The sequence below is a fragment of the Aplidium turbinatum genome, chromosome 11, assembly GCF_918807975.1.
Source record: "Aplidium turbinatum chromosome 11, kaAplTurb1.1, whole genome shotgun sequence".
Lineage (NCBI taxonomy): Eukaryota > Metazoa > Chordata > Ascidiacea > Aplousobranchia > Polyclinidae > Aplidium > Aplidium turbinatum.
Window position 1 is genome coordinate 4,412,807 of NC_137482.1, and position 12,181 is coordinate 4,424,987.

The 12,181-nt window shown below is 36.9% G+C and overlaps 1 protein-coding gene across 2 annotated transcripts; it reads right to left on the bottom strand.

Annotated features, from left to right (window-relative positions):
• Positions 1-3,243: 3,243 nt before the first annotated feature.
• LOC145780034 (eukaryotic translation initiation factor 3 subunit L-like) lies at positions 3,244-11,334 on the bottom strand. 2 transcript variants are annotated; one of them, XR_014290591.1, is made up of 3 exons: positions 11,211-11,334; positions 5,259-7,830; positions 3,244-5,036 (listed from the first exon to the last, which is right to left on the bottom strand). XR_014290591.1 is itself a non-coding variant. In XM_082591738.1 (2 exons), the coding sequence occupies exon 2, from the start codon at positions 7,766-7,768 to the stop codon at positions 6,155-6,157; it is 1,614 nt and encodes a 537-aa protein (XP_082447864.1). In that variant the 5' UTR covers positions 7,769-7,830; positions 11,211-11,334; the 3' UTR covers positions 3,244-6,154. The 2 variants fall into 2 exon arrangements, 1 of the variants encoding a protein (XP_082447864.1); XM_082591738.1 differs by having other exon boundaries at positions 3,244-7,830.
• Between the last annotated feature and the right edge of the window lie 847 nt (positions 11,335-12,181).

Here is a 12,181-nt window from a genome sequence, read left to right on the forward strand (position 1 = left end):
CCGGTATGCGTATTTTTTAACAAGTTTGTCTATTTTGTAAACTATTTAAGTTATCAGAAAAGTGTGTGTTTTGAGGTTATACCACAGCCCTCAATTATATCGTGTGTTAACATAACTTCTCGTTTGGAGTATTCTAATAATAAGCTATCCTTAGTCCCTGTAGATTACCACAAATACGTGAAAGTTGTATGTATATGGTATTAAACCATGGCGATCTATTCGCCATGTATTAAACATATTCTACCCAGGGATATCTAGAGAAGGGGATATGAAGGCTCGCAGCGATTGCCTTATTCTCATGACACTACCAGGGCGGTAGTTTGTAGAACGTTAAACATGTGGTTCTTTTTAAAATCGTAGAAAGTTTTGTAGTGCAGCTGGTACAATGAGCTACAGAAAACAGTTAGCAAATGTTACGTAGAACCAGGGATAGAACATATTTAAAGAATACTTGTTTACAAAGACAGTTGAAAAGTTACCAGTAAGCTGCTTTTTTTAATAAAGCCTTTGCAGTAGGCGAGATGTAAAGCAAGTATATGGGTAGTTGAATTAACAAGCAACCGTGAGCATGCTGTGAATATCCAGGCCTGATGCTAATAGCGCAATGCAAGTTATTATAACAAGATTTATTAAACTACTATCGGTGCCAATTGTCATTTTACGATAAACACAGATTATTTACGATAAACAAAAGCCCTTCTATTGTCAGACGTAATAAAAGCCTTCGTATCCCCTTCTTTAGATATCCCTGATTCTACCGTCTCATTGGTACCGGGCCCAGAGTGTCCTCTCAACCGGCCCTGGCATGCGTATTTTTTAACAGTTTGTCTATTTTGTAAACTATTAAAGTTATCACTTATCAGTCTATAAAGTGTGTGTTTTGAGGTTATAACCCTCAGCTACTGTTATATCGTGTGTTAACAATTTCTCGTTTGGAGTATTCTAATAAGCTATTCTTAGTTCCTGTCCTGGCCCGTAGGTTACCACAAATACGTGAAAGTTGTATATGGTATTAAACATATTGTACCGTGCGGAAATATTTGCAAGTGAGGCGACACCATTTGAAGACTATAGCCTATAGGCCATCTTACGGTGTCGGCAGTGGTGCGCCACTTTTTTCGTAGCGGTGCTACAGTTTTGCTGAGTAGCGGCTGCATAAGCGACGCTACTCTTTTCCCAATGTAGCGGATAGGAGCTACATTTGCTTCCTAATTTAAAGTTAAAAAAGATATATTTTTGAGACTTTTGATAGAATCTCCGGATTAAACGATGCGTCAGAATAACATTTTACCGAGAGCATATTTTTTACTGCAACGTTGAAATGGGAGTCTAAGAAAATATGGTACTGAAACGTGATATCATTTGTTTCGAAGGTAGCCTACTTCGATAGAGCTTTCCAGTGACGGCTCAAGACAAAGGTAGCGAGAGCTACTTTTGATGCTAGCAACGGCTACGCGTTACTTTTCATTGACTGGTATAGAGAATTGCAACAAAGCTGCCACAAAAACAAATTGTAAGGATGTAAATACTGTACCTTATAGCGAACTAGTGTAGTAACGCCGTAGGGGAACGTTCAAATATTACGTAACGCCTTCGAGGGGGAGGGGGGGGTTTATGCAAAGCGTTACGTTAGCGTCACATCGGGGGGGAGGGGGTTCAAGCAAAACGTTACGTAACGCTTTACAGTACGGAATAGTAGTTTTTTGTGCTGAATTCGTAGTGAAAAAGCGTTACATGGGGGAGGGGGGAATTGAAAAAAGCGTTACGTTGGCGTTACATGGGGGAGGGGGGGGTCAAAAATTCGGAAAAAAAGCGTTACGTAATATTTGAACGTTCCCTAGGCTATTGCTTCGCATCAGTATCATGTACGTGCATGGGCAGTGTAAATACAAAGTACCATAATGTTTCATAATCTTGTTCGCGATTTTCTTTGCCGAAGTGTAGGAGAAAATATAAAATTCAGCGACAGCGTTGATTTTAGTGCTAATTTTACCCTTACATTGAACAAAAACCGCAATTTAGGTACAAATTACATTGATTCATGTATGTATATTCTATATCGACATTTTTTCATCAGGCGAAATTTACTATAATTCGTCACACTTGATCCATACCTTTGTGGAGGTAAAATAGCTCGCATACCTTCATGTTTGGAATCCGCCACCTTCGTATATTCCTGAGTAACATTTTCGTATCAAGAAACGAAAGTATTACAAGACTTTTCATTGCTTGAGAGTTTTTCGTCTGACTCTCTATGGGAGCTTGTCTTGTTAGGTCAGCACGGACTGATGACAAGCTCCGAGAGAAAGTCAGACAAAAAACAATCTACAGCATTGAGCTATCAAAAACCTCTCAATTTTTAATTTCTGTACCACTAATCAACTCTTCACGAAACTATTACGGTACTAACATAACCCATGGCCACCTGGAGATGCGGCCTGATTTGTCACATTTTGAAGATTTTGATTACAGCTACTGCTAGCGCTTGACTGACATTTTTTGAGATGTTTTTACTTTTTGCGATTTTCTAATGACAAAAAACTTTTTTGTTGCCTTGGGGAAGCAGTAGCAAATGTGAAAAAGTAAGTTAAAAAGCGCAAAATCAGACTGTTATTGAAAATTAACAGTCTGACTAAAATTTACAAAATTAAATTTTCTTTGTTTTTCAACATGTGAGGATGTTAAAACCTATTGCGTCATCTGGAAAAAAGAATAAAGAAAGCGTAAAAATTTAATTTTTAGAAAAATTTATTTAAACGTTCGCCCAAAGTTAGAAAAACCTGGAAATTTCTGCAAAATGTGACAAATCAGGCCGTATCTTTAGGTGGCTATGCATAACCTAAATATCATCTTTTAATGCAGTGGCTATGACCAAAATAGATTTCATTTGTAGAAGGAAGTTTTCTTGGAAAGGCATTGTCTTTGAGGGTGGATAAATAAACAGGGGAACAATGAGGCATGCAAGATCGGAAGACACGATGGACAGAATGAGATGGAGAAAATAGTGAAGACAATCGCTGAAAGGACAGAATCGATCACCCCCTTTAGTGGGGGCAGAGTCGATTTGGGATGGTGATTGCTTGATCCTAATGGACATTTGCAGTAGTCAAATCAGTCGTTTACGTATAAGAGCAAATCCAAAAACGTAGCAGCGTGTTTACACCACATACTGATGTACAGCGCTGAATCGTCCCATCTGCGACAAAATTCACACAAATTGAATAAAACAGCACACTAGATCAATAAAATAGACTTGTACGTTTATTACAATCCATGGTTATATGCAAGATAGAACTAATTTAACATAATCCAGCCTTATCATAATACAGTACCAATGTTTCAAAAAACTACCTGATATTCACACACGTCCAAAAAACTTTCTAGAATTTTTTGCATAATAGAAAACTCATATTTATCAGCTAGACAAAAAATTATAATTACGGTATTCACACCAAACCACATTTATCACCAAAAGTCATTTTATCTTTCGCAACACAGTTGTTATCTGTGTCATGTGTTAAGCTAGAAATACTTTCACCACACGTCTTTCAATGCGGAATACAAATTTACCACCATGCAATTTTTTTACAGTATATTATACATAAAAATTTTGTCAATAGTAAAAATCAAGCACTGCGTTTGTAAAACAAAGTTTCTCTGTTTAAATTGTTAAGATTTACTTGAAATTTTAACAAAATACAGCCTACCCTAAAAGCTCAAATCAAACTTTAAAAAAAAACTTGACCTAGGTAATATACGTGGTAAATAATATTCAGGGTTGCCAGAATCAAAACTATCTTGGCAAGTCTGAAGCAAAGTATTTTTAATCAAACTTAATAACCCTTTGCAAGCTTGTTAAGTAGAAACGATTTTAGTGTTTTTGGAGTCAATTGCTGCTAAATTAGGGTTGGGAATATTTTGGTCCGACTCCACAGTTCTATTGATCCTATGGCAAGCTATGCAATTAAATCATTGCAACACAATATAAGTTTGAGATGAGTTGGTAGATTAATGTCATCACTGCACAAGATACCAATATTTACCGCAAAATCCTTTCAATTGTGCAATCCCAGACAGCAAATCAACCATTTTTTTACATTAATTCAACATCTGTAGACGTTGAATCAATGTAAAAAACGATTGGTTTTCTGTCTGGGATAGCTATTTGTTAGCAATTGCTTTGGTGTGTTATATTAAGTAGTTGTATGAAGACACAATAGAAGTGTTAGCCTGTTTGTGAAACAATTTCACTAAATAACACACAAAAAATGCCGCTGGTGCTAATTTAAGGGGGTCTGCTACTATTCGGCGAGTCCGATTCGGCTAATCCGATTCGGCGAGAGCCTTTTTCGGCGAGTGCCCTATTCGGTGAGTTTTTGAAATTTTATTTTTGAAAGGGAATTATCGGGTACCGTAACCTAATTATAATTGCCGTTTTTACATCGTTAAACGTTGAAATCGTGCAGAAAGGAATAAAAAGTTTGAACTATTAAATTAAAATTCGTTATGTCAGTTCAGTTGTTTTTATTTCTGACCATCATATCAAAAACAATACACGTCAACATAGCAAAGGTAGAAGCGACAAAACGCGAACGTTAAAACGTGCTTGAATTCGTCATATCAGTTCAGTTGTTTTTATTTTTGATCATGATATCAATAACAATTCACGTCAACATAGCAAAGGTGTAGAAAAAGGTAGAAGCGACAAAACGCGAACGTTAAAACGTGCTTGTGACCGAAGTAAGTTATTAAGTTGAAAGAAATTTGGCACGGTCGCAACACCTTCAGAAAAATTTAAGATATGAAGGGAAAAAAAAATGCTACAAAAAAAAAATCATGTTTAAGGTCTAATAGTTAGTACTTTTGAATAGTTAAAATGATTAGTTTGAATCAACAAATGTGTGGCCTACAGCTTAGATTGAAAGGAAATTATCGAGTACCGTAGCCTAGTTATCCCGACCAGCAGAAATTGCCGTTTTTACATCGTTTTAACGTCGCTAAACGTTGAAATCGTGTAGAAAAGAGAACTTTGCTGACTAGGATACGTTAAAACTGGGAAACATTCACAGAAGCCCTTCGATTTGTTCCAAGAACCCATTTAGCCTAACAGTTCATTTGTACATTGATTCAACGTCTGAATGCATTATCTTAAAAATGCATAATCTTAAAAATGCAACGTATCGAAGGGTTTCTGTGAATGTTTCTCAGTTTCAACCAACCGTAACGTATCCTAGTCATCAAAGTTCTCTTTTCTACACGATTTCAACGTTTCGCGACGTTAAAACGATAAGCCACACATTTGGTTAGCCTTTTCATTCTGTTACTACAATGTAAAAATGAACTGTTAGGCTAACTGGGTTCTTGGAACAAATTTTTGTTGGTAGGGATAACTAGGCTACGGTACCCGATAATTTCCTTTCAATCCAAGCTGTAGGCCACACATTTGTTGATCCAAACTAATCATTTTAACTATTCAAAAGTACTAACTTATAGATATAAACATGATTTTTTTTGTAACATTTTCTTTTTTTTATTTTCCCTTCACATCTTAAATTTTTCTGAAGGTGTTGCGACTGTGCCAAATTTCTTTCAACTCAATAACTTACTTCGGTCACAAGCACGTTTTAACGTTCGTGTTTTGTCGCTTCTACCTTAAAAACCACTGAACGGACATGACGAATTCAAGCACGTTTTAGCGTTCGCGTTTTGTCGCTTCTACCTTTGCTATGTTGACGTGTATTGTTTTTGATATGATGGTCAGAAATAAAAACAATTGAACTGAACTGACATGACGAATTTTAATTTAATAGTTCAAACATTTTATTTTAATTCCTTTCTGCACGTTCAGCGACATTAAAACGATGTGAAAACAGTTAGGCTACGGTACCCGATAATTCCCTTTCAAAAATAAAATTTCAAAAACTCGCCGAATAGGGCAATCGCCGAAAAAGACTCTCGCCGAATAGGGAACTCGCCGAATCGGATTAGCCGAATCGGACTCGCCGAAACGGGCCATTCCGAATTTAAGGCCACCTATATGCCAAGATCTTCAGCCGATTTATCTCCCATCTTTACAATTCTACACAAATGTTCACATTTTTCCACAAACCAGTGTTCAGTCTTTTTGTCAAACATAGTCACAGGGTCAATGAAATCATTTTAGTTGCTTGATATGATGATTGAGTTCTTCAAACTTGTGGATTTGCTTTATAAAGTAGTCAGCATAGCCCCTTTCAATTTTTGTGTCAGCAATGTGCACCATATCGCCATCAATGTAGAAGTCAACCTCCAACTGGCCTTCTTGATCTTTGTCAGACCTAGCGTGCTTCATCTTATGCTTAATGCAAATCAATTGAGCAGTGAAGTCATCCACATCCATGTCTAAAAAGACAGCAAGTTTTTCAACTGGCATTGTTGAATAGAGCTTGAGAAAGCTACGAATAGTCGGTAATTGAATTTGCTGTTCAACCTCCTCCAAGAATACTTTGCACTGATGAAGCATCGGCTCTTTGTGAGAATTCAAAGGGCCCGCATCAAAATTTGGTGCAACTGGAGATAAAAATTTAGGGCACCCAAATGAAAAACATTCTTCGAAAGCGGATTTATCAGACTTTTGCATTCTCTGCCATTTATCTGCACCAATCTTTTCTCTCATACTTTGAGCAAGAGACTCATCAATTCGTACAGGGTAAAGATTTCCACAGAGAGCAAGCAGATTAAACATTTGATCAGTTTGTTTACTGATCATATCCATCTTGTACTGACTGGACCGCTGCAAAGCAGTGTTTTTGGTACGTTGAATATATGTTAAAATGCTAGAAAAAGTATCAATAGCCACTTGGTATTGTCTCATCATCATGTAGGAAAATCCAACATAATAGTATGTGGTAATTTGACATTCTGGTACTCGAGAATAAACAGCACTCCTTTTTGTGATGTTGATATTTTCAAGTACAGACAAAGCTTGATGGTAATCCCCCAAGAGACAATGCAAACGAAGTAGTCCAATCAAACTGAAATAACCAAGCATTTTATATAAAGAGCAACGACCAAAGATCCCAGCAATTTCAGCTATGCTTTCTTGATCTTCACCGCTGTTGTAAGCTTGCAATTGCTCGTTGATTTTTGACTTGTCTATCAAAGAATGAAGAACATTTAGCACACTATGAATATTCCAGATTTTAGGATTGTTTCTCAAAGCATCAATTTCTTCATCGGGTTTCTTGCTCAGTTTACACCTATACTGAGTAAAAGCTTGAAATTGATAAATAAACTCATCAATGATATCCCACAGCCATTGGTTAGGAAGATCTAAGACAACTGGCCCATCTGCATTCAAGATATAGTTGAATAAGTCACAATAATTGTAGTAAGATTTAAATCTTTGCTCTTGAGTTGGGCCATTTTGAATACGAGCATAAATGTGGCGAAAGTAAAGCTCTTTGTAAAGAATTAAAAACAACGGCTCATTTCCAACAATCGGAGCTATCAGTTCAGCTTCTGGCCAAGGCTCAGATGAATAAAACCTCTCAGTCAATTGATTCCATCCATTTTCATAGTAGTTTTCAATTTCATAAACATTTTGTTCATTCAATGCTTTTTGAAAAAATTGCAGAAACTTGTGAACCCCATCAGGAATGTTTTGCCGATGTCTTTCATATTCCAAATCTAAAGTTGGATCTCCAGTATGGCTTTGCATATCCCCACCTTCATGGTTGTTTCCACCATAATCAACAACATAAGCTCCATCCTTACCACTACTCATCATAAAATGTAGTAATTGTATTGTTGTACACAAATAACTTATTGACGATTCGATGACTTTTTGAGCTGTAAAAATAACAATGCTAGAGTTAAAAAGACATTGCTTAACCTAAGTTTAAGCCTACCTTTACAGGTGCAGAGTTTGAAATGTTTGCAGGAGTGCAAAATCAAATCACACTGTGATGTAATTAGTTATATTATATACAGTAGAACTCGGTTAATCCGGATTCGGTTAATCCGGATCTTTGCCTAATCCGGATAAAACTGGAAGTACAAATGATTTGTAGTCTTTTTCTTGAGAAACAGCTTTGGATTATCCGGATTATTTAATCCGGATCTTCGCCTATTCCGTACAAAAGTTGGGCTTTCTCTATCGCTTTATCCGGATTTGCCCGATTTTTTGTAAGTTTTCCATAGAAACTCGTCTTCGGTAACTGTTTTCAAAAGTTTTGAGTGACTACAGATTATTCCGACATGCATGTCTGAAGATGTAACTTTTGCCAGTGTGGTCTTGTGTTAGACGCAGAATCTACAAATACATTCATTTTACATGCATACTGCATTTCAAAAGAACTCTATCACTGGGTCGCTAATGTGGTGATCACGCGTCTCGGAATAGGCAGATGACCACACTAATGCGTTCAATTTTGGTGATTTTTACCGATGCCCTTCTATCTAGGTAACGTCAGATTTGATAGAATCGCCATCGGTTAATCCGGACCTTCGCCTAATCGGAATGGAATCGCCGGTCAAATCGAATCCAGATTAACTGAGTTCTACCGTACAAAGTTTACGCGAAACAAAGTTGCAAGACTGTCATAGTGATGCAACAAGAAGTTCATTATTAGTTCATCGAATTTGTCAAAAAAATTGCTGGCGAGCAATGTCAAACTAAAGTCTTATGGATCTTCACACACAGACACTAGGGACGAACCCAGCCATTTAATAAAGAAAGCAACAAGGCCATTAAAGCTAGCTTTTCTTTATTGTTGTAGAGCAGGGGTGGGCAAACTTTTTGTACTGAGGGCCACATTTAAAAAAATGTTGCAGCCGGGGGCCGCACACTCTCGTTACAAAGTAGGAAAATTTACCCAGTGTGTAAATAAACGCATATTCATATTAAACACAATTTTTGTATTTCACACTCAGTTACGTTTAAAGCTATGCTATCATCATCACAAAAGTTAATGAGACTTGTGCAACTGTTCACAGTTTTTCACAATCTTCTGGTTTGGTTGTGTCTTTTTAAATTGTACTCCTTGAAAACAGCCACGGACTCACGGCACAACAAGCAAACTGCTTTATTCCCAATTTCGATAAAATAGTATTTAACAGTCCATTCCTTATTGAAAACACGACTTTCATCTTCAATCTTTCGCTTCTTAACAGCACTCATTATTTTAACAGAGTAAAAATATAAATCTTTTATTTTTTAACAAAAATCCTGTCGAAGTAGAAAACATTAAACAGTGCGTCTCAAATAACAATGAAAAGCTATTTGGAGGAAAGTAGAAGTACTGGTAGGCCTACCGTAGCCGCTACCGTATTTGTATTTTATGATCAAACAATTGCATCAAACAATGCGTGAGAGCATGTTGCAATACATGCCCGACTGACGTGTGTGTGTTTACGCACTGAAAGTGAAGAGAAAAACACACTCGGAAAGGGAATGATATTTTGTCATGTAAGCTGTTTAATTAAAACAATAAGTGATGAGTAGTAGTTTCTGCAAGTGCCGGCGGGCCGCATAAAATGGTCTCGCGGGCCGTAGTTCGCCCACCCCTGTTGTAGAGTCATCAAAAGAAAAAAAAACAACAACTTCAGCCCTCGAAATTAGCTTCCATCTACGACGGCAAAAACATTGCCGTCGCCAAATCAACAAACCTTGGATTGCGGCGGCAATTGCCATATGCTTTAATCAAACGAAATTTTATGCGCTTCTTCATCGTGTCACACAGCGGTAGCCCAGAGCATTGCGCAAGCTATTTTATGTGCTGACAATGCTCTTGTGAACTGTAAAAAGTTTGCAACCTTATAAATACTGGCTTAATTGTTACGCAAAAGTTATTCTTTCATCGAATGCTTATTGTTTACTGGTGTTGTTGCAAATACAAAAATTGGTGCAAAATTGGATAAATGGTTCTTCGACAGTAAAGAAAAGTAATGCTTCCAATCATATCGCATCGCGCGTTCATGAACGGGCAGTTTTGCGTCTTCAAGTATTCCAGTGACGACGAGACAACCTCATCCTCCGATACAGCATCTGATGATTCAGATTCTGACTAGTTTGTTATCCAACAGACTTTGTGTTGCTCGCAGTATCAAGTATTCCAGTGACGACGCGACAACCTCATCCTCCGATACAGCATCTGATGATTCAGATTCTGACTAGTTCTTTATCCAACAGACTTTGTGTTGTTCGCAGTATCCTAATTGTGCCGAAATTATGTTAGTCTGCTGTATACGTAAATCGAGGCAATCTGCTCGCAGGGAGCTATTGATTTGTTACGGGTACCTGATCGAGCAATTATCGTTATTTCATGATAATTCAACGTCGCTAGATGTCGAATTAATGTAAAACAAATGTAAATTTCTTATTGGGCATTGTTGTTACGCGATATAACCCGCCGGGAAAATTAAATCGATTTATGCTGACTCAAACGTTGAATCAACCCAAAATTAACTTACTTTCCCCCCCCCCCCCCAATGGGTTATAACGTGAATCACCGTAACAGTGTGCATATCGCTTTATCGCTATTTTTGGTATTATTACATCACAACAAATCAAACAGTGCGGTCGTGATAGACTATTCGATTATTTTTTTCTCTTCTCGTTTTACATGTTTTGGTACAATTTTTTCGTAATAAACGTTCACAGCAATTGCCGAGGCTATTTCAACTTTTGCCGTTTGGCCTCGTCAACGTTTTTGCGAAGTAAAAATATGCTAATTTCGAAGAGTGCGTGAGTGTTCACAGCAAGTAAAACAGTCCGAGGTGAGGTCTTGGTGCGATATTTCTGCTGATTAAACTCCCGCTGCGAGTAAATCAAACAGGAGAAATTTTTGTCCGAATTAAATGCTCATTTTGCGACGGCAATTTTATTGCCGTAGCAGAATGGCCATTATGACGTTTGCGGCAGCAATTACCGCGGCAATTGCCGTGTGCCGCCGCTAATTTCGAGGACTGCAACTTTCTGCTCAAGTGATTAGGGAAAATAACAATACAAGGTAAACATACCTACACTGTATAGTCCAAGGGTCTCAAACATGCGGCCCGCGAGGACGTTTTAAAGTGGCCCACAATACATTTTTGAAATTTCAAATATTGAACAATCACAATAAGTTACACTCTTATTCACTAGCCTACTCACTTAACACAATAAAATTCACTTTTAAATTGCTCAAAAAATCTGAAAATGCGTATCCAACATTTAAGGGCTAACTTACTGTCTAGCGCAATTTTATTCTGTGCGAGAAAGCCATATTGTTACATTACAGTCACATTGCCTTATCACTTCTTATGCCGTTATCGCAATAGAAATTTTGGTAGCCTAGTTGCTGCAGTCAGTTCTTCCTAAACCTAAGTGCATTATATATATACCAGTATTCAATTCATTCATGAGCTACATAACAATTGTCATGACAAACAATATGTAAATTGTGATGTCATCAACAAGCAATAATGTAAATTGTGATGTCATAGACAAAACTCTTGAACAATGAGTGGAAAAAAAGTACAAAATTTGCAAGTCAGAAAATTTAGCTTTTATCATAGTAGTTATCAAAATTAATTCATATTTTTTATTTGACATGAAAGAGTATTGGTATAAGTATAAAATGTGTGAATTTCAGTTCTTAATTTTTATACCTATTTTTTTATAGGCCCACAAAGTTTGGCCTCCGAAAAATGCATGTAGCAAATTGAAACCTTTATAATCATATCAAGAAGTTCTCTGTCAACGTTTCAACTCACATTTTTGGATTCCTTGGGTCTTAAAATGTCTGTCTAGCAATTTTCAGCCATTTTGTTTGATCACAGGTTAAGAAATTAGAAGTATAATAAGAAATTGGACAAAATCACTGAAGCGGAACAGGCAAAAATGGTGATTTTTTTAACGATTATAACTCCACCAATGTTTAAAATTTTTCAAATTTTTTTTTTGCTTACTTAATATTTCTTTGATATCTACAAGTATGCCAAATTTCAATAAAATCTATGACATGTGGTGTAATTTTTCGAAAAAATTTGCTCATTTGGCATGGAATCACCTTACTACGGTATCTCTATTATTGAGTTCTCACTGCATTATTTTGTTTATTAAACGGTGAACATAAACTGTTTGATCAGCATGACAACGCACAGATACAAATAATTGACACAGTGAGACGAGCACAATAAACACACCCAGGTTAGAGAC